Below are 22,718 nucleotides of genomic sequence, written 5' to 3'. Positions count from 1 at the left end.
GACGGTTGCGACGTGTGTCAATACGTCGCAATGCGTCGGTAATGTAACGCTATGGGGCAAAAACGCATCCTGCAAACAACTTTGCAGGATGCTTTTTTTCCCCTAAACGACGCATTGCGATGTATTAAAAAAAAACGCCAGTGTGAAAGTAGCCTAAACTAAAGTAAATAATGACAACATTCAATAGCGCTAACGCAGGTGGTAAATTAACTTAAAATGAAGTTAATAATAATAATCATTAAAATTCTGAATAATACTAATACATTTTATTCACAGTGTAAAATCAAAAACAAACTGGATTCAGTAAGATGTGCGTTTTTTATTCATTCCAGCATCTAAAACAAATTGCAAAACGAAGCATAAATTAAGTTAAAATTTCTCTGTAAACACAATTAAATGTATAGTCATTTTCGTCATTTTGAAACATCTTTCCTTGACTTCTACCAGGTACAATTTGAACTGAAAGAACTTTACAAATTGTTACTCTAGAGAATGCAGTGTATAATTGACCATGTGTGAATACAGGATCAGGTAGGAGAACGTCAATCTTATCGAATGTTTGTCCTTGCGATTTAGTAATTCTCACGGAATAAGCTAGACGAAGTGGGAATTGTTTTCTTGTTAACTTAAATGGGATATCGCAATTTTCGCTAGTGTCCAATGGTATTCTTGGTAATGTGTGGGGACGGAGCCTCGTGTGGTAATGTGGAGGGACAGAGCCTCATGTGGTAATGTGTGGGGACGGAGCCTTGTGTGGTAATGTGTGGGGACGGAGCCTCGTGTAATAATGTGGAGGGACGGAGCCTTGTGTAGTAATGTGGAGGGATGGAGCCTCATGTGGTAATGCGTGGGGACGGGGCCTCGTGTGGTAATGTGTGGGGACAGAGCCTCGTGTGGTAATGTGTGGGGACGGAGCATTGTGTGTTAATGTGTGGGGACCGAGCCTCGTGTGGTAATGTGTGGGGATGGAGCCTCGTGTGGTAATGTGGTGGGGGGGCAGGATTATGTGTGGTGATGTGGTGGGGGGCGGGATTGTGTGTGGTGATGTGGTGGGGGGCGGGATTATGTGTGTTAATGTGGTGGGGGGGCGGGATTGTGTGGTGATGTGGTGGGGGGCGGGATTGTGTGTGGTGATGTGGTGGGGGGCGGGATTGTGTGTGGTGATGTGGTGGGGGCAGGATTATGTGTGGTGATGTGGGGGGGTGGGATCATGTGTGGTGATGTGGTGGGGGGCGGGATTATGTGTGGTGATGTGGTGGAGGCGGGATTATGTGTGGTAATGTGATGGGGCGGGATTGTGTGTGGTAATGGGGTGGGGGGGCGGGATTGTGTGTGGTAATGGGGTGGGGGGGCGGGATTGTGTGTGGTAATGGGGTGGGGGGGCGGGATTGTGTGTGGTAATGGGGTGGGGGGCGGGATTGTGTGTGGTAATGGGGTGGGGGGCGGGTTTGCGTGTGGCGATGTGGTGCGGATTGTGTGTGGTAATGGGGTGGGGGGCCGGATTGTGAGTGGTGATGTGGTGGGGGCGGAGCTACTGTGCAGGGGGGCGGGATTAGCGAGTACTCACGATGACATATAGATGATTAGTGATGTTTACTGATTTGCTAATTATGCATTGTGTAAGCTACATAGTTTGGTGACTTTGAAAACAGAGGAAAAACTATGCAAATAAGATTAAACAGCATTACTTGATTATTTAATCTCCATTCTTACCCTTTATGTCAATACTGAGTCAAGGGCACTTGTTCAGTATAAAAAGAGGTTACATGCCTCTATAGAGACAGAGACAGCCAGATATTCAGTCAAGACATTCAAACATCCAGGGGACCCTACATGACTGCTGCTAATACATCATGGCTCCAACACGAGGGACACGGATTTATCATTCTGCAGGAAACAACCTAGGGGACCTCGGCCCCGATTGGAAGAATACAGATCTGCTCCATTGTGCATCGCTAAACCATAAATATGTTTGGGACCCGCTGGTCGCCTGGATCCATGGAGATGTTCGGAGAAGTGTTGTGAATTCTGTTGTCGAACTCCCTCCTGTGGTCGTGAATGGTACTTCGGCGAGTTCTGTCTATGGGCTCCCTCTGGTGGCTATGAGTGAAGCTGCTGCTTCTGAGGTTCCTTACACAGATGACGTGGTTTATCCTTTGGTTGGCTTCTCTATTTAACTCCACTCAGATCGTTACTCCATGCCAGCTGTCAATGTTTTAGCATTGGTTCAGTTCGCTCCTGGATCTGCCTGGTGACCTGTCTTCTCCTGCAGAAGCTAAGTTCCTTATTGTTATTTTTGCTCGTTGTTTCTTTGTCCTGCTGGTTATCCTGATTTTGTCTTGCTAGCTGGAAGCTCTGGGATGCAGAGTGTCCCCCCCCCCCCCCCCCCGCACCGTGAGTCGGTGCGGAGGTCTTTTTTGCACACTCTGCGTGGTCTTTTGTAGGTTTTTTTGCTGACCGCAAAGATTCTTTCCTATCCTCTGTCTATTTAGTAAGTCTGGCCTCTCTTTGCTGAAACCTATTTCATTTCTGCGTTTGTGACTTTCATCTTTTCTCACAGTCATTATATGTGGGGGGCTGCCTATTCCTTTGGGGAATTTCTCTGAGGCAAGGTAGGCTTTATTTTCTATCTCTAGGGCTAGCTAGCTATGAGGCTGTGACGACGCGCCTAGGGAGCGTCAGGAGCGCTCCACGGCTATTTTTAGTGTGTGCGATAGGATTAGGGCTTGCGGTCAGCAGAGCTCCCACATCCCAGAGCTTGTCCTGTATGAGTTTAACTATCAGGTCGGGTGCTCCTAACCACCACGTCATAACAGTACAGCTGGCCCAAAGTATTAATGCATCTCAATAGAGGGATAAGAGGACTTCTGAGACCATTTTTTTTCTTTGCACTGTGTTTTGTCTTTCTTTTCCCCTAGACCTTTGGGTGGTTCAGGACACAGGTGTAGAGATGGACATTCAGGGTCTATCCTCTTGTGTGGATCATCTCACTGCAAGGGTACAAAACATTCAAGATTTTATGGTTCAGAATCCTATGTTAGAGCCTAGAATTCCTATTCCTGATTTATTTTCTGGGGATAGATCTAGATTCTTGAATTTCAAAAATAATTGTAAACTGTTTCTAGCTTTGAAACCCCGCTCCTCTGGTGACCCCGTTCAACAAGTAAAGATCATAATTTCTTTGTTGCGTGGTGACCCTCAAGACTGGGCATTTTCCCTTGCGCCAGGAGATCCTGCATTGCGAGATGTAGATGCGTTTTTTCTGGCGCTTGGATTGCTTTATAATGAACCAAATTCAGTGGATCAGGCAGAGAAAATCTTGTTGGCTTTGTGTCAGGGTCAGGATGAAGCGGAGGTGTACTGTCAGAAGTTTAGAAAGTGGTCTGTGCTTACTCAGTGGAATGAATGTGCCCTGGCGGCAATTTTCAGAAAGGGTCTTTCTGAAGCCCTTAAGGATGTCATGGTGGGATTTCCCACGCCTGCTGGTCTGAATGAGTCTTTGGCCATTCAGATCGATCGGCGCATGGGTGAGCGCAAAGCTGTGCACCATCTGGCGGTATTCTCTGAGCATAGGCCTGAGCCTATGCAATGTGATAGGACTTTGACCAGAGCTGAACGGCAAGAACACAGACGTCGGAATGGGCTGTGTTTTTACTGTGGTGAATCCACTCATGCTATCTCCGATTGTCCTAAGCGCACTAAGCGGTTCGCTAGGTCTGCCACCATTGGTACGGTACAGTCTAAATTTCTTTTGTCCGTTACTCTGATTTGCTCTCTGTCGTCCTATTCTGTAATGGAATTTGTGGATTCAGGCGCTGCCCTGAATTTGATGGACTTGGAGTTTGCCAGGCGCTGTGGTTTTTTCTTGGAGCCCTTGCAGTATCCTATTCCATTGAGAGGAATTGATGCTACGCCTTTGGCCAAGAATAAGCCTCAGTACTGGACTCAATTGACCATGTGCATGGCTCCTGCACATCAGGAGGATATTCGCTTTTTGGTGTTGCATAATCTGCATGATGTGGTCGTTTTGGGGTTGCCATGGCTACAGGTCCATAATCCAGTGTTGGATTGGAAATCTATGTCTGTGTCCAGCTGGGGTTGTCAGGGGGTACATGGTGATGTTCCATTGCTGTCAATTTCGCCTTCCACTCCTTCTGAAGTCCCTGAGTTTTTATCAGATTACCGGGATGTAATGTATTTGAAGAGCCCAAATCTGGTGCCCTACCTCCTCATAGGGATTGCGACTGTGCTATTAATTTGATTCCTGGTAGTAAGTTTCCTAAGGGCCGTCTGTTTAATTTATCTGTGCCAGAGCACGCGACTATGCAGAGTTATATAAAGGAATCCTTGGAGAAGGGTCATATTCGTCCGTCGTCGTCACCATTGGGAGCAGGGTTCTATTTTGTGGCCAAGAAGGATGGTTCTTTGAGACCTTGTATTGATTACCGCCTTCTTAATAAGATCAGTGTCAAATTTCAGTATCCTTTGCCGCTACTGTCTGATTTATTTGCTCGGATTAAGGGGGCTAGTTGGTTCACCAAGATAGATCTTCGAGGGGCGTATAATCTTGTGCGAATTAAACAGGGTGATGAATGGAAAACAGCATTTAATACGCCCGAGGGCCATTTTGAGTACCTGGTTATGCCATTCGGGCTTTCTAATGCTCCATCTGTGTTTCAGTCCTTTATGCATGACATCTTCCGAGAGTACCTGGATAGATTTATGATTGTATATTTGGATGACATTTTGGTCTTTTCGGATGATTGGGAGTCTCATGTGAAGCAGGTCAGAATGGTGTTCCAGGTCCTTCGTGCGAATTCCTTGTTTGTGAAGGGGTCAAAGTGTCTCTTTGGAGTTCAGGTGGTTTCATTTTTGGGTTTCATTTTTTCCCCTTCTACTATCGAGATGGACCCTGTTAAAGTTCAGGCCATTTACGATTGGACTCAGCCGACATCTGTGAAGAGCTTGCAGAAGTTCCTGGGCTTTGCTAATTTTTATCGTCGCTTCATCGCTAACTTTTCCAGTATTGCTAAACCGTTGACTAATTTGACCAACAAAGGTGCAGATGTGGTCAATTGGTCCTCTGCGGCTGTAGCGGCTTTTCAGGAGTTGAAGCGTCGTTTTGCTTCTGCCCCTGTGTTGTGCCAGCCAGATGTTTCGCTCCCTTTTCAGGTGGAGGTTGATGCTTCTGAAATTGGAGCAGGGGCTGTTTTGTCGCAAAGAAGTTCTGATGGCTCGGTGATGAAACCCTGTCCCTTCTTTTCTAGAAAATTCTCGCCTGCTGAGCGCAATTATGATGTGGGCAATCGGGAGTTGTTGGCCATGAAGTGGGCATTCGAGGAGTGGCGAAATTGGCTTGAAGGAGCTAAACATCGCGTGGTGGTCTTGACGGATCACAAGAATTTGACTTATCTCGAGTCTGCCAAACGGTTGAATCCTAGACAGGCTCGATGGTCGCTCTTTTTCTCCCGTTTTGATTTTGTGGTTTCCCACCTTCCGGGATCTAAGAATGTGAAGGCTGATGCCCTGTCAAGGAGTTTTGTGCCTGACTCTCCGGGTGTTCCGGAGCCGGCGGGTATTCTTAAAGAAGGGGTAATTTTGTCTGCCATTTCCCCTGATTTGCAGCGTGTGCTGTAAAAGTTTCAGGCTGATAGACCTGACCGTTGTCCTACGGAGAAACTGTTTGTCCCTGATAGATGTACTGGTAGAGTTATCTCGGAGATTCATTGTTCAGTATTGGCTGGTCATCCTGGAATCTTTGGTACCAGAGATTTGGTGGCTAGATCTTTTTGGTGGCCTTCTTTGTCACGGGATGTGCGTTCTTTTGTGCAGTCCTGTGGGACTTGTGCTCGGGCTAAGCCCTGCTGTTCTCGTGCCAGTGGGTTGCTTTTGCCCTTGCCGATTCCGAAGAGGCCCTGGACGCATATTTCCATGGATTTTATTTCTGATCTCCCCGTTTCTCAAAAGATGTCTGTCATTTGGGTGGTTTGTGATTGCTTCTCTAAGATGGTCCATTTGGTACCCTTATCTAAATTGCCTTCCTCCTCTGATTTGGTGCCATTGTTTTTCCAGCATGTGGTTCGTTTGCATGGCATTCCGGAGAACATCGTCTCGGACAGAGGTTCCCAGTTTGTTTCGAGGTTTTGGCGGTCCTTTTGCGCTAAGATGGGCATTGATTTGTCTTTCTTCGGCTTTCCATCCTCAGACTAATGGCCAAACCGAACGAACTAATCAGACTTTGGAGACATATCTGAGATGCTTTGTTTCTGCTGATCAGGATGATTGGTTGTCCTTCTTGCCTTTGGCTGAGTTCGCCCTTAATAATCGAGCCAGCTCGGCTACTTTAGTTTCTCCTTTTTTCTGCAATTCTGGTTTCCATCCTCGTTTCTCTTCAGGGCAGGTTGAGCCTTCGGACTGTCCTGGTGTGGATGCGGTGGTGGATAGGTTGCAGCAGATTTGGACTCATGTGGTGGACAATTTGACATTGTCCCAGGAGAAGGCTCAACGTTTCGCTAACCGCCGGCGTTGTGTTGGTCCCCGACTTCGTGTTGGGGATTTGGTTTGGTTGTCATCTCGTCACGTTCCTATGAAGGTTTCCTCTCCTAAGTTTAAGCCTCGTTTCATTGGACCATATAAGATTTCTGAGGTTCTTAATCCTGTGTCATTTCGTTTGGACCTTCCAGCTTCTTTTGCCATCCATAATGTGTTCCATAGGTCGTTGTTGCGGAGATACGTGGCGCCTATGGTTCCCTCCGTTGATCCTCCTGCCTCCTGTGTTGGTCGAGGGGGAGTTGGAGTATGTTGTGGAGAAGATTTTGGATTCTCGTGTTTCAAGACGGAAACTCCAGTACCTGGTCAAGTGGAAGGGTTATGGTCAAGAAGATAATTCCTGGGTTTTTGCCTCTGATGTTCATGCTGCCGATCTAGTTCGTTACTTTCATTTGGCTCATCCTGATCGGCCTGGGGGCTCTGGTGAGGGTTCGGTGACCCCTCCTCAAGGGGGGTGTACTGTTGTGAATTCTGTTGTCGAACTCCCTCCTGTGGTCGTGAATGGTACTTCGGCGAGTTCTGTCTATGGGCTCCCTCTGGTGGCTATGAGTGAAGCTGCTGCTTCTGAGGTTCCTTACACAGATGACGTGGTTTATCCTTTGGTTGGCTTCTCTATTTAACTCCACTCAGATCGTTACTCCATGCCAGCTGTCAATGTTTTAGCATTGGTTCAGTTCGCTCCTGGATCTGCCTGGTGACCTGTCTTCTCCTGCAGAAGCTAAGTTCCTTATTGTTATTTTTGCTCGTTGTTTCTTTGTCCTGCTGGTTATCCTGATTTTGTCTTGCTAGCTGGAAGCTCTGGGATGCAGAGTGTCTCCCCCCCCCCCCCCCCCGCACCGTGAGTCGGTGCGGAGGTCTTTTTTGCACACTCTGCGTGGTCTTTTGTAGGTTTTTTTGCTGACCGCAAAGATTCTTTCCTATCCTCTGTCTATTTAGTAAGTCTGGCCTCTCTTTGCTGAAACCTATTTCATTTCTGCGTTTGTGACTTTCATCTTTTCTCACAGTCATTATATGTGGGGGGCTGCCTATTCCTTTGGGGAATTTCTCTGAGGCAAGGTAGGCTTTATTTTCTATCTCTAGGGCTAGCTAGCTATGAGGCTGTGACGAGGCGCCTAGGGAGCGTCAGGAGCGCGCCACGGCTATTTTTAGTGTGTGCGATAGGATTAGGGCTTGCGGTCAGCAGAGCTCCCACATCCCAGAGCTTGTCCTGTATGAGTTTAACTATTAGGTCGGGTGCTCCTAACCACCAGGTCATAACAGAGAAGCCAGGTTGTGACCCTCGGGTCAACTGGCCTTGCGCCTCAATGGACACAGCTTCCTAAGCTTGTCCTTACCTCATCTCTATGTGCGTGCCACAGGTGGGGTAATCAGCTCTGAAAGATCTGAAGTAACAGATGACATTATCCCGGAGAGTCAGCGGAAGGGTGAGACTCTAATGTGCATCATCATGAGGTATTTTGCTGGGACTGTTCTACGTGTTATCTGCCTGTTTTGTGGTTCAATAAAGCATTGCCACAGTGTTTTACCCTCACCATGTCTAGTCCAAGTAGCGTTATGCCCACGTTAAAAGAAGAGCGGGCGTTTGGCAAGACGATCCCTGGTCCATGCGGTTCCAGCTAGCGGACCAGGGCGCTCGCCGACCCCTGAGTCTCCACAGATGCCATTACAGCATAATGTAACTTGTAGCAAAACATGTAAATTTCTGCATTTTTTACACGTCTTACCAACTAGTCACAGTTTCCCGACTCTTCACATTTGAACTTAATGTCAATAATTACATTAGAATAATTAATTACAGATTAGACAAAAGAGAACTTGTCTATTATATACATACTTGTTCTGGATGTAATCTGCACAGCCCTCACTTAACACCGCAAGACACATAAGACCAGCTTTGCGTTCATAGGGATTCTTACTAAGAAGACATGGCTCCATGAGAGGGGACTTGAGAAAAAAGTTGCAGAAATTTTGCACATTAACAAGGCACAACTAATATTCATATGAATAAATTATCACAAATAATTAAATTTAAAAAAAAGAACAGGGTAAGAAGGAAGAAGGAAGATGAAGCAAAATGCACAAAGGTTTCAGAGAGGAAATATAGGCAAAGGCACTGAAAGATTCAGCTAGGGCTACACGGTGACTTTAGCTGCAACATCTGTCGAGCAAGCAAGTTCACTAGGTGCCATCACTACATAGTAATGCAATACAAATGAAAGGGGTCACAAAGCAACTACAGTTAGGTCCATATATATTTGGACAGAGACAACATTTTTATAATTTTGGTTATAGACATTACCACAATGAATTTTAAACAAAACAATTCAGATGCAGTTGAAGATCAGACTTTCAGCTTTCATTTGAGGGTATCCACATTAAAATTGGATGAAGGGTTTAGGAGTTTCAGCTCCTTAAAGGGAACCTGTCACCCCGTTTTTTTCAGATTGAGATATAAATACTGTTAAATAGGGCCTGCGCTGTGCGTTACTATAGTGTATGTAGTGTACCCTGATTCCCCACCTATGCTGAGAAATACATTACCAAAGTCGCCGTTTTTGCCTGTCAATCAGGCTGGTCTGGTCAGGTGGGCGTGGTGACATCGCTCTTTTCTTCCCCAGCTTTCCGTTGGTGGCGTAGTGGTGTGCGCATGTCTAAGTTCCGAATTCCCTGCGCGCACGTGAAGAAACAGCGCTGTTAATGGCTGCGGGATGCCGCGCGTGCGCAGAAGAGATCGCGGCGGCCATTTTCCCAAAGCCGAGTTTGCATCTCTGGGGAAGAAAAGACTCACTGTTCCCCTGCCTCGTGGCAGCCCTTTGGGGTTGTCAAGGGACAGCGTGCCACGAGGCAGGGGAACAGTGAGTCCACTGAGGTAATATGTATCGGGCAATTTGCCCATTATCTTGCATATTTAAGTGTTGACAGTATAGGGGTGTTATCTGTATGGCTGGTGTGCTAACATTGGAGTTGCACAGAGGCGTCTCTTTTGATGACAGGGGCTTTTTTGCCCTGGATCTTATTAGTATAGTACATCGCTATGGGACATGGGATATGTGTAATATTTTGCAATGCCCCCTGGATTTGAATAATTGTGGTAAGGGATTGGCCCTGGGTCCTGAGCACATCCTCCTCTGTGTGGACCATTTGCGATTCATTAATAACTAATCTCGGTGCACTGTCACTTTGAAAAATTGGGCATTTCCCATGGAGAGATGTGTTAACAATTTGGTTAAGGATCACCCGATGACTGTGATATAATTTATAAGGAAATATCCTTTTTAGGACTATTTAATCTTTATAGCTATTGGATACAATACATCTGTAGTTCCCGTCGCTTACCTTGAGTGAATATGTATTCTGATTTTGAGGCACTGTTTTAACGTTTTGTATTGTCTATATGTTAATAAAGGTTTGGTTTTAAGATTGAATACACTTCGTGACTGAGTTTAATGACTCTATGGTCAATATGTTTATAGTTTATTTGGAGTGTGACTCATCCTTTATTTGAGGAAATGGGTTGGTGCTTCATGTTTATAATATTAGGAGTGGCAAAATCTACAGTTTGGTACATCCTGAGAAAGAAAGCACAGGTGAACTCATCAATGCAAAAAGACCTGGGCGCCCACGGAAGACAACAGTGGTGGATGATCGCTGAATAATCTCCATGGTGAAGAGAAACCCCTTCACAACAGCCAACCAAGTGAACAACACTCTCCAGGAGGTAGGCGTATCAATATCCAAATCTACCATAAAGAGAAGACTGCATGAAAGTAAATACAGAGGGTTCACTGCATGGTGCAAGTCACTCATAAGCATCAAGAATAAAAAGGATAAAAAAACATCTAAAAAGCCAGCACAGTTCCGGAAAAATATTCTTTGGACAGATGAAACCAAGATCAACCTCTACCAGAATGATGGAAAGAGAAAAGTATGGCGAAGGCGTGGTACAGCTCATGATCCAAATGCATACCACATCATCTGTAAAACACGGCGGAGGCAGTGTGATGGCTTGGGCATGCATGGCTGCCAGTGGCACTGGGTCACTAGTGTTTATTGATGATGTGACACAGGATAGAAGCAGCCAAATGAATTCTGAGGTATTCAGAGCCATACTGTGTGCTCAGATCCAGCCAAATGCAGCCAAACTGACTGGTCGTCGTTTCATACTACAGATGGACAATGACCCAAAACAAAGCCAAAACAACCCAGGAGTTAATTAAAGCAAAGCAGTGGAATATTCTTGAATCGCCAAGTCAGTCACCTGATCTCAACCCAATTGATCATGCATTTCACTTGTTAAAGACTAAACTTCAGACAGAAAGGCCCACAAACAAACAGCAACTGAAAACCACCGCAGTGAAGGCCTGGCAGAGCATCAAAAAGGAGGAAACACAGTGTCTGGTGATGTCCATGAGTTCAAGACTTCAGGCAGTCATTGCCAACAAAGGGTTTTCAACCAAGTACTAAAAATGAACATTTTATTTAAAGTTAATCTGTCCAATTAATTTTGGTCCCTTTAAAAACAAGGTGGCACATGTTATGGAGCTAAAACTCCTGAACCCTTCATCCAATTTTAATGTGGATACCCTCTAATGAAAGCTGAAAGTCTGAACTTCAACTGTATCTGAATTGTTTTTTTTTAAAATTCATTGTGGTAATGTCTATAACCAAAATTAGAAAAATGCTGTCTATGTCCAAATATATATGGACCTAACTGTATGAGAAGCAAGTTGCAAAAAATCTAAAGCTGTTGGCCTTCTTGCGACTTGCTTGTAACGGTTTCAATGCGATCCCATTCGCTTGTATTGTACTGCAATGTAGCACAAGTGATATCACATGAAATATGCAAGAATATGGAATTAAAAAAAATGGAATCACTGTCAAATATACAGTGATAAAACTTCAAGCAGTTGTCCATTCTAAAGCTATCAGTCTGCAGTCACTGTAAAGCTCTGGCAAAAATTAAGAGACCACCACATCAAAACCCTGTCATGGGCAGCCCAATCTCCAGACCTGAATTGCATTGAAAACCTCTGGAATGTAATCAAGAGGATGATGGATATTCACAAGCCATCAAACAAAGAAGAACTGCTCAAATATTTGCGCCAGAAGCAGTGTGAAAGACTGGTGGAAAGCATGCCAAGACGCATGAAAGCTGTGATTAACAATCATGGTTATTCCACAAAATATTGATTTCTGAACTCTTCCCGAGTTAAAACATTAGTATTGTTGTTTCTAAATGATTATGAACTTGCTTTCTTTGCATTATTTGAGTTCAAAGCACTGTGGTTTTTTTTTTTTCATTTTGACCAAATACAAAATGTATTGCTTGGAACTTTGGAGACATGTTGTCAGAAGTTTATAGAACAAAAAAAACAATTTACATTTTAATAAAAAATATACCTATAAAGAGAAATATCAGACAAACTGAACATTTTGCAGTGGTCTCTTTTGGGCTCTTTGTGATTGCAGACTATGTGAGAATCTTCACATTGCGCGCTGTGAGGACTCTCCAGTGGTGGCGATCAAGTGATAAAAACGCGATAAAAACCGCATTAGAAACCGCAGACATATGCATCCTATAATTTAGAATGCATTCTGCAATTTTTGTGCAGAAAAAAACGCCTCGCGGCAAAAAAAGCAGCATGTTCATTAATTTTGCGGATTTTCTGCGTTTTTGCCGCTATTCTATGCATTTGGGAAAAAAACGCACAAAAAACGCACCAAAAACGCGTCAAAAACGCATTAAAACCGCATGAATTAAACGCGGAGGGAAAAAAGCACGCGGATTTCTGGCAGAAATGTCCGGTTTTTGTCAGGAAAATTTCTGCAAGAAATCCTGACGTGTGCACATACCCTTAAAGACCATTACAGCAGAGCACAGAGGTGGACTGAGCAGAAAGGATTTAAAGGGAACCTGTCACCCCCGTTTTTTGAGATTGAGATATAAATACTGTTAAATAGGGCCTGTGCTGTGCGTTACTATGGTGTATGTAGTGTACCCTGATTCCCCATGTATGCCGAGAAATACATTACCAAAGTCGGCGTTTTCGCCTGTCAATCAGGCTGGTCTGGTCAGGTGGGCGTGTTCACAGCGTTCTTTTCTTCCCCAGGTTTCCGTTGGTGGCGTAGTGGTGTGCGCATGTCCAAGGTCCGGATTCCCTGTGCCCACGTGAAGACACAGCGCGCGATCTGCGCTGTCATTCCTTTCATCGGTGCGGGCGGCCATCTTCCTGGGGCCGCGCGTGCGCAGATGTAGTGCTCTGCTGCACGGGGCTTCAGGAAAATGGCCGCGGGATGCCGCGCGTGCGCAGAAGAGATCGCGGCGGCCATTTTCCCAAAGCCGAGATGCAAACTCGGCTTTGGGAAAATGGCCGCCGCGATCTCTTCTGCGCACGCGCGGCATCCCGCGGCCATTTTCCTGAAGCCCCGTGCAGCAGAGCACTACATCTGCGCACACGCGGCCCCAGGAAGATGGCCGCCCGCACCGATGAAAGGAATGACAGCGCAGATCGCGCGCTGTGTCTTCACGTGGGCACAGGGAATCCAGACCTTGGACATGCGCACACCACTACGCCACCAACGGAAACCTGGGGAAGAAAAGAACGCTGTGAACACGCCCACCTGACCAGACCAGCCTGATTGACAGGCGAAAACGCCGACTTTGGTAATGTATTTCTCGGCATACATGGGGAATCAGGGTACACTACATACACTATAGTAACGCACAGCGCAGGCCCTATTTAACAGTATTTATATCTCAATCTCAAAAAACGGGGTGACAGGTTCCCTTTAAAACTAGAGAATTGAAGCAGGGAAAAAAAATCTCATCAACTGACTGGCTCGTTCACTCCTGTTTCAGCTCTGCTTCATGCCGAGCACAGGTTGCAGCACGAAACACTTTAGAGCGGCAATTTTGACACCACCTCAGAGAACTAAATAAAGTGAAAAATGGAATAACTAATTGAAGAAAGCCAAGATCACAAAAAAAGCATTACTGAACAAAATATATATGCGTTGGTTACAAGTCATTGTGTTTGCATACCAGCTGCTGAAACAATTTCTCAGGAGGTAGACGAAGAGCCAATATATCAATAACCTGTAAATACAAAAAATGTTTTCAATTAAATCAGTACACTTGTAACAAGGCAGTATCTTTCAATAATCATTGACTGTTAATTTGAGTATTACCGTATATACTCGAGAATAAGCCGAGATTTTCAGCCCAAAATTTTGGGCTGAAAGTGCCCCTCTCTGCTTATACTCGAGTCACGGTAGCGGTGGGGTCGGCGGGTGAGGGGGAGAGGGCGCTGAGGCATACTTACCTAGTCCCAGCGATCCTGACGCTCCACCTGCCGTCCCACGGTCTTCGGTGCTGCAGCTCTTCCAGTCAGCGGTCACGTGGGACCGCTCATTAGAGAAATGAATAAGCGGCTCCACCTCCCATAGGGGTGGAGCCACATATTCATTTCTCTAATCAGCGGTAACGGTGACCGCTGATAGAGGAAGAGGCTGCGGCACCGAAGACCGTGGGACGGCAGGGGGAGCGCCAGGATCTCTGGGACCAGGTAAGTATGTCATATTCACCTGTCCGCGTTCCACCCGCCGGGCACCGCTCCGCCTTCGCGTCCTCTTGCTCTGACTGTGCAGGTCAGAGGGCGCGATGACGCATATAGTGTGCGCGGCGCCCTCTGCCTGATCAGTCAGTGCAGAGAGAGACGCCGGGACCGGACGCTGGGAGCTGCAAGCAAGAGAGGTGAGTATGGCTTTTTTTACTGCAGCAGCAGCAATGGCACAGCTTTCTATGGCACAGCTATGGGGCAATACTGAACGGAGCAGAGCACTATATGGCAGCTATGGGGCAATACTGAACGGCGCAGAGTACTATATGATAATAAACAAAGCACCAAAAACGCAGTCAGAAAACGTCCAGTTAATGCAAAGTAGAAAACAACTTTATTGAATTAAAACACACAGGTGTACAGCATGGCGGGCAAACAAATCCCCTACACAAGCCCGCACACACATCTCATATAGAGGGACCGGACTGTAGTGCAACAATATTCATTATGGACCATATATATAAAAAATCCATGTGTGCTAAAATAGCTTCAATGAAAAAGTCCATCAATAGTATATGTAACCCTATAAGCAAATATCTAATGCATAATACATACCACAATGGTGAGTTACAGACTATATGCACAGCAGTCCCGTCCTCCCCGACGCGCGTTTCGGCGGGTGGCCTTCCTCAGGCAGCTATGGGGCAATACTGAACGGCGCAGAGCACTATATGGCACAGCTATGGGACAATAATGAACGGTGCAGAGCACTATATGGCAGCTATGGGGCAATACTGAACGGCGCAGAGCACTATATGGCACAGCTATGGGGCAATACTGAACGGCGCAGAGCACTATATGGCAGCTATGGGGCAATACTGAACGTCGCAGAGCACTATATGGCAGCTATGGGGCAATAATGAACAGCGCAGAGCACTATATGGCAGCTATGGGGCAATAATTAACGGCGCAGAGCACTATATGGCACAGCTATGAGGCAATAATGAACGGCGCAGAGCACTATATGGCACAGCTATGGGGCAATAATGAACGGTGCAGAGCACTATATGGCACAGCTATGGGGCAAGAATGAACGGTGCAGCGCACTATATGGCACAGCTTTATATGGCACATCTATGGGGCAATAATGAACGGTGCAGAGCACTATATGGCACAGCTATGGGGCAATAATGAACGGTGCAGAGCACTATATGGCAGCTATGGGGCAATAATGAACGGTGCAGAGCAATATATGGCACAGCTATGGGGCAAGAATGAACGGTGCAGAGCACTATATGGCAGCTATGGGGCAATAATGAACGGTGCAGAGCACTATATGGCACAGCTTTATATGTCACATCTATGGGGCAATGATGAACGGTGCAGCGCACTATATGGCACAGCTTTATATGGCACATCTATGGGGCAATAATGAACGGTGCAGAGCACTATTTGGCAGAGCTTTCTATGGCACATCTATGGGGCAATAATGAACAGTATGGAGCATTATATATGGCACAGCTTTATATGGAGCATCTTATGGGGCAAATATGAACGGTATGGAGCATCTATTTTTATTTTTGAAATTACCCGGTAGCTGCTGCATTTCCTACCCTAGGCTTATACTCGAGTCAATAAGTTTTCCCAGTTTTGTGTGGCAAAATTAGGGGGGTCGGCTTATACTCGGGTCGGCTTATACTCGAGTATATACGGTATATTTACCTAGGAAACAAATGATGCCAATCTCTATTTCATATTAAAAAGGAGTGGTCCAATACCTAAAATGTGCTTTTTAAATATCAATTTTTATACCTGAAGCATTTTGTTTTTTTCAGAGCTGGAGTTGCGCTTTAAATTCAACCAGTCAGCAGTATTTCAGCAGTATTTTGCTGAGTAAACTGCAGGCATTGTCAAGTTGGCAGTGTTAAACGGATTAAAATGATACCTGGGATACAGAAATCAGTCTTTTTGTTGTTGTATAATTCAGTGTAGAAGTTTGCAGCTAATGATCTGCCCGTGTTCCAGGGTAAGACTGTAGGTAGAGTCTTAGCTTCCTGCTCTAAGCCAGAGAAACCAAGGAAAGACGAGGCCACAGGCCCGCACACTTTGTACTTCAGGGGAGGCCTGTGAGCATGTCTTTCCTAGGATTCTCTGGCTTAGAGCAGGAAGATAAGACTCTGCCCACAGTCCCGCCCCAAAGCAAGAGAATCTCATTGACTGGAAACTTCTAACGCTGATTACTCAAGAACCACAAGATGGATTTCTTCACCCTGGTAACATTTTGATCAGTTAAATACTGCCAACCTCACAATGCCTGTAGTTGGCAGACAGTTTTGCTTTAAATTTAAGCCCCCTGACCCTGGTCATATACTCACCTTTTGGAGTCTTTCACGGTTTTCGGCACCGCTCCAGTCCCGCAGCGCCATCTTGTGACCGTATCATATGACAGGTCATAAGTCACAAGCTACAGTGGGTAAGGAAAGTATTCAGACCCCATTACATTTTTCACTGTTTCATTGCAGCCATTTGGTAAATTCAAAAAAAGATAATTTTTTTCTCATTAATGCACAATCTGCACATCATCTTGACAGGAAAAAAAACAGAAATGTAGACATTTTTCCAAATTTAATGAAGAAAATCGAATTTCAGACACTCATATTTAAGTCACATGCTGTCCAGTTCCTTGTGTTCCTCTTGAGATGGTTCTACTCCTTCATTAGAGTCCAGCTGTGCTTAATTAAACTGATAGGACTTGATTTGGAAAGGCACACACCTGTCTATATAAGACCCCACAGCTCACAGTGCATGTCAGACCAAATAAGAATTATGAGGTCAAAAGAACTGGCCAAGGAGCTCAGAGACAGAATTGTGGCAAGGCACAGATCTGGCCAAGATTGCAACAGAATTTCTGCAGTACTCAAGGTTCCCAAGAGCACAGTGGCCTCCATAAACCTTAAATGGAATAAGTTTGGAATCACAAGAAGTCTTCCTAGACCTGGCCATCCAGCCAAACTGAGCAATCGTGGGAGAAGAGCCTTGGTGAGACGGGTAAATAAGAACCCCAAAATCACTGTCGCTGAGCTTCAGAGATGCAGTAGGGAGATGGGAGAAAGTTCCACAAATTCAACTATCACTGCAGCCCTCCACCCTGCCTTTATGGCAGAGTGGCCCGATGGAAGACTCTCCTCAGTGCAAGACACATGAAAGCCCGCATAAAGTTTGAAGGACTCCCAGACTATGAAAAAATCAAATTCTCAGGTCTGATGAGACAAAAATAGACCAATACAATCCCAAAAGTGAAACATGGTAGTGGCAGCATCATGCTATGGGGGGTGTTTTTCAGCTGCAGGGACAGGATGACTGGTTTCCATTGAAGGAAATATGAATGCGGCCAAGTACAGCGATATCCTGGATGAAAACCTCTTCCACAGTGCTCTGGACCTCAGACTTGGCCAAAGGTTCACCTTCCAACAAGACAACAACCCTATGCACACAGCTAAAATAACAAAGGAGTGGCTTCAGAACAACTCTGTGAACATTCTTGACTAGCCCAGTCAGAGCCTAGACCTAAACCCAATTGAGCATCTCTGGAGAGACCTGAAAATGGCTGTCCACCAACGTTCACCATCCAGCCTGACGGAACTGGAGAGGATCTGCAAGGAAGAATAGCAAACGATGTCCAAATCCATGTGTGAAAAACTTGTTGCATCATTCCCAAGAATACTCATGGCTGCACTAGCTCAAAAGGGTGCTTCTACTCAATAATGAGTAAAGGGTCTGAATACTTATGACCATGTGATATATCAGATTTTGTTTTTTAAGAAATTTGCAAAAATTTCAACATTTCCATTTTTTTTTTTTCAGTCAAGATGGGGTGCAGAGTGTACATTAATGAGAAAGAAAATGAACTTTTTTGAATTTACCAAGTAGCTGCAATGGAAAAAAAAAAAGCAAACAATTTAAAGGGGTCTGAATACTTTCCGCACTCAGAGGTTCTCATAGACATGTATTAACCCCTTCCCAACCTGTGACAGCATATGCGTCATGAAAGTCGGTGCCAATCCGACCTGTGACGCATATGCTGTATCACAGAATGATCGCGTCCCTGCAGATCGGGTGAAAGGGTTAACTCCAATTTCACCCGATCTGCAGGGACAGGGGGAGTGGTACTTCAGCCCAGGGGGGTGGCTTTGCTTCCCATGGCTACGATCGCTCTGATTGGCTGTTTCACTTTCAACAGCCAATCAGAGCAATTTGTAATATTTCACGTATGAAGAGTGGTGAAATATTACAATCCAGCCATGGCCGATGCTGCAATATCATCGGCCATGGCTGGAAACCCTGATCTGCCCCCCGCCACCTATCTCCTCCCCAGTCCTCCGTTCTGTCCCGTACTGTGGTCCGCTCCCCTCTGTCTTCCTGTCCGCTCCCCCGTCCTCCTGTCCACTCCCCTCGTGCTCCGATCTCACCCCCTCATACTTACACCCTCCCGGTGTCCGTCCGTCTTCTCCATGGGCCCGCCATATTCCAAAATGGCGGGCGCATGCGACGTGCGCCCGCCGAATCTGCCGGCCGGCAGATTTGTTATAGGTACATTTTGATCACTGAGATAAAACCAGTGATCAAAAAAAAAAAAAAAAAATAGTAAATGACCTCCCCCCCCCCCCCCCTTAGGTAGAGACAATAATAAAGAAAAAAAATTATATATATTTTTTTCCACTAGGGTTAGGGCTAGAATTAGGGTTAGAATTAGGCTATGTGCACACGGTGCGGATTTGGCAGTGGATCCGCAGCGGATTGGCCGCTACGGATTCGTAGCAGTTTTCCATCAGGTTTACAGTACCATGTATACCTATGGAAAACCAAATCCGCTGTGCCCATGGTGTGGAAAATACCGCGCGGAAACGCTGTGTTGTATTTTCCGCAGCATGTCAATTCTTTGTGCGGATTCCGCAGCGTTTTACACCTGTTCCTCAATAGGAATCCGCAGGTGAAATCCGCACAAAAACATTGGAAATCCGCAGTAAATCCGCAAATAAAACATTAACCTGCGGATTTTCCAAAAATGGTGCGGAAAAATCTCACACGAATCCGCAACGTGGGCACATAGCCTTAAGGTTAGGGTTGGAATTAGGGCTATGGTTGGAAATAGGGTTAAGATTAGGGGTGTGTTGGGGTTAGGGTTGGGATTAGGGTTAGGATTAGGGTTGGGATTAGGGTTAGAGGTGTGTTGGGGTTAGGGTTGTGGTTAGGGGTGTGTTGGGGTTAGGGTTGTGATTAGGGCTATGGCTAGAGTGGGGATTAGGGTTAGGGGTGTGTTGGGGTTAGTGTTGGAGTTAAAATTGAGGGGTTTCCACTGTTTAGGCACATCAGGGGTCTCCAAACGCAACATGGCACCATTGATTCCAGCCAATCTTGCGTTCAAAGAGTCAAATGGTGCTCCCTTCCGAGCCCCGACGTGCGACCAAACAGTGGTTTACCCCCACATATGGGGTACCAGCATACTCAGGACAAACTGGGCAGCAATTATTGGGGTCCAATTTCTTTTACCCTTGCGAAAATAAAAAATTGCTTGCTAAAACAATTTTTGAGGAATGAAATTTTTTTTTTATTTTCACGGATCTGTATTATAAACTTCTGTGAAGCATTTGGGGGTTCAAAGTGCTCACCACACATCTAGAAAAGTTCCTTTGGGGGGGGGGGGGTCTAGTTTCCAAAATGGGGTCACTTGTGGGGGTTTCCACTGTTTAGGCACATCAGGGGCTCTGCAAACATAACATGATGCCCGCAGACCATTCCATCAAAGTCTGCATTCCAAAACGTCACTACTTCCCTTTCGAGCCCCGACGTGTGCCCAAACAATGGTTCCCCCCCAGACATATGGGGCATCAGCATACTCAGGACAAACTGGACAACAACTTTTAGGGCCCAATTTCTCCTGTTACTCTTGTGAAAATAAAAAATTGCGAGCAAAAAAATAATTTTTGAGGAAAGAAAAATGATTTTTTTTTATTTTCCCGGCTCTGCGTTATAAACTTCTGTGAAGCACTTGGGGGTTTAAAGTGGTCACCGCACATCTAGATTAGTTCCATGGGAGGTCTAGTTTCCAAAATGGGGTCACACGTGGGGGAGCTCCAATGTTTAGGCACACAGGAGCTCTCCAAACGGGACATGGTGTCCGCTAACGATTGGAGCTAATTTTTCATTCAAAAAGTCAAATGGCGCTCCTTCCCTTCCGAGCCTTGCCGTGTGCCCAAACAGTGGTTTACGTGAGGTATCGGTGTACTCGGGAGCAATTTCCCAACACATTTTAGGATCCATTTTATCCTGAAATGAAAAAATTGAGGATAAAAGAAATTTTTTGTGAAAAAAAAGTGTGAAGCACCTGGGGGTTCAAAGTGCTCACTATGCATCTAGATAAGCTCCTTGGGAGGTCTAGCTTCCAAAATGGGGGCACTTGTGGGGGAGCTCCAGTGTTTAGGCACACAGGGGCTCTCCAAACGCGACATGGTGTCCGCTAACGATTGGAGCCAATTTTTCATTGAAAAAGTCAAATGGCGCTCTTTCCTTTCCGAGCCCTGTCGTGCGCCCAAACAGTGGTTCCCCCTCACATATGGGGTATCGGCGTACTCAGGACAAATTGTACAATAACTTTTGGGGTCCAGTTTGTCTTTTTACACCCTTGGGAAAATAAAAAAATTGTTGCTAAAAGATAATTTTTGTGACTAAAAAGTTAAAATGTTTTTTTTTCCTTCCATGTTGCTTCTGCTGCTGTGAAGCACCTGAAGGGTTAATAAACTTCTTGAATGTGGTTTTGAGTACCTTGAGGGGTGCAGTTTTTAGAATGGTGTCACTTTTGGGTATTTTCAGCCATATAGACCCCTCAAACTGACTTCAAATGTGAGGTGGTCCCTAAAAAAAATGGTTTTGTAAATTTTGTTTTAAAAATGAGAAATCGCTGGTCAAATTTTAAGCCTTATAACTTCCTAGGGAATAAAAAAATTTTGTTTCCAAAATTGTGCTGATGTAAAGTAGACATGTGGGTAATGTTATTTATTAACTATTTTGTGTCACATAACTCTCTCGTTTAACAGAATAAAAATTCAAATTTTAAAAATTGCGAAATTTTCAAAATTTTAGCCAAATTTCCATTTTTTTCACAAATAAACGCAAAAATTATCGACCTAAATTTACCACTAACATGAAGTCCAATATGTCACGAAAAAACAATCTCAGAACCGCTATGATTCATTGATGCGTTCCTGAGTTATTACCTCATAGAGGGACACTGGTCAGAATTGCAAAAAACGGCCAGGTCATTAAGGTCAAAATAGGCTGGGTCATGAAGGGGTTAAAAGTGATCTCTGTGCACCATAACGGCGGCGAAAACCGATGAAAAAGCCAGAAACCAAGTATCAGACAGGGGACTTACATTTAAAGCACCACTCAAAGACAGAAAAGAAAAAAGCTAGAGTGGTGCTTTAACCACTTTACAATCTTAGGCTGCCATCACAGTAGCAGTATTTGGTCAGTATTTTACATCAGTATTTGTAAGCCAAAACCAGGAGTGGAACAAATAGAGGAAAAGTATAATAGAAACATATGCACCACCTCTGCATTTATCGCCCACTCCTGGTTTTGGCTTACAAATACTGATGTAAAATACTGACCAAATACTGCTAGTGTGACGGCAGCCTTAGACGTATCCATACGTCCAAGTTGCCAGGTACTTCCGGACCTTTGGACTTACAAATACAAAAAAAGACCTCAAAAGACAAATATATGACTTGTAAGTCAGTTAAAGCACCCCAAAAAAAAACCCCTCTAAAATATAACTTTTAATAATATAGTTAAAATTCACTAGAGGTGAATATAGAGACTCTCACTTATATATAAAAAGTCAAATGACTAATATTAAATAAAGATTGGGAAGGGGGGAACTAGAATCACCCTAGTAGGCCCTAATAGCGGCCCTACCTGTCTGCGGAGGTTGGCACCCTAGTTGTTGTTGACGATGTGGCGCCCCCGCTCAACGTCGATGTCCCTAAAGACCCTATAACACCCTAAAAACCATACCAAAAAAATCGGACACAAAAAACACACACACACACACAGAGAACAAACCACTAATGGGGAGACAATGTCTCAAAAGGTGTTAAAGACCTTATCTCATAGAAAAATGCTACATGTGCTGTAAACGGTTGGAAGGGTCAGTGCCCACACTAGAGTGTTGACTAAATAGTCTCCTCACTTCCTATTTCCCATGGTGGATATACAAAAAAACAGGAAAATCACCTTCCAGCAAGCTACACAGATGCCAGATTTATGGATATAAATATACCGTACTAGTTCTAGGAACCAGATGATACATCTCAATCTACAGGTTATACCCAAAAATTTGTTCACAATAAGACAACTCAAAATAGCCCATTAACCATTTCAGAAAGAGGTAACAATTTCAAATGTTATAACAGCACATTAATAATACCACCACAGAAGTCACAAAACATGAAAATAACCCCACGTGTTTGAACCGGTCACATATACTATTCATAGATGTTAGATTCATAGATATATTCATGGATAATTGCTAAATAGCTACTCCAGACA

General features: G+C 44.9%; 1 protein-coding gene across 1 annotated transcript in view; it reads right to left on the bottom strand.

Annotated features, from left to right (window-relative positions):
* The window catches only part of IPO4 (importin 4), a 320,435-nt gene that overhangs the window by 163,272 nt on the left and 134,445 nt on the right, over window positions 1-22,718 (bottom strand). Inside the window, exons 11-12 of the mRNA XM_069762452.1 lie at window positions 13,592-13,645; window positions 8,384-8,493 (exon numbers count right to left, since the gene is read on the bottom strand). Of these exons, the coding sequence (XP_069618553.1) occupies window positions 8,384-8,493; window positions 13,592-13,645 (164 nt within the window). The remainder of the gene's footprint in view (window positions 1-8,383; window positions 8,494-13,591; window positions 13,646-22,718) is intronic.

Source organism: Ranitomeya imitator, chromosome 1, assembly GCF_032444005.1.
Source record: "Ranitomeya imitator isolate aRanImi1 chromosome 1, aRanImi1.pri, whole genome shotgun sequence".
NCBI lineage: Eukaryota > Metazoa > Chordata > Amphibia > Anura > Dendrobatidae > Ranitomeya > Ranitomeya imitator.
The sequence above is the reverse complement of the archived record's forward strand: the minus strand, read 5'-3'. Positions and strand labels throughout refer to the sequence as shown.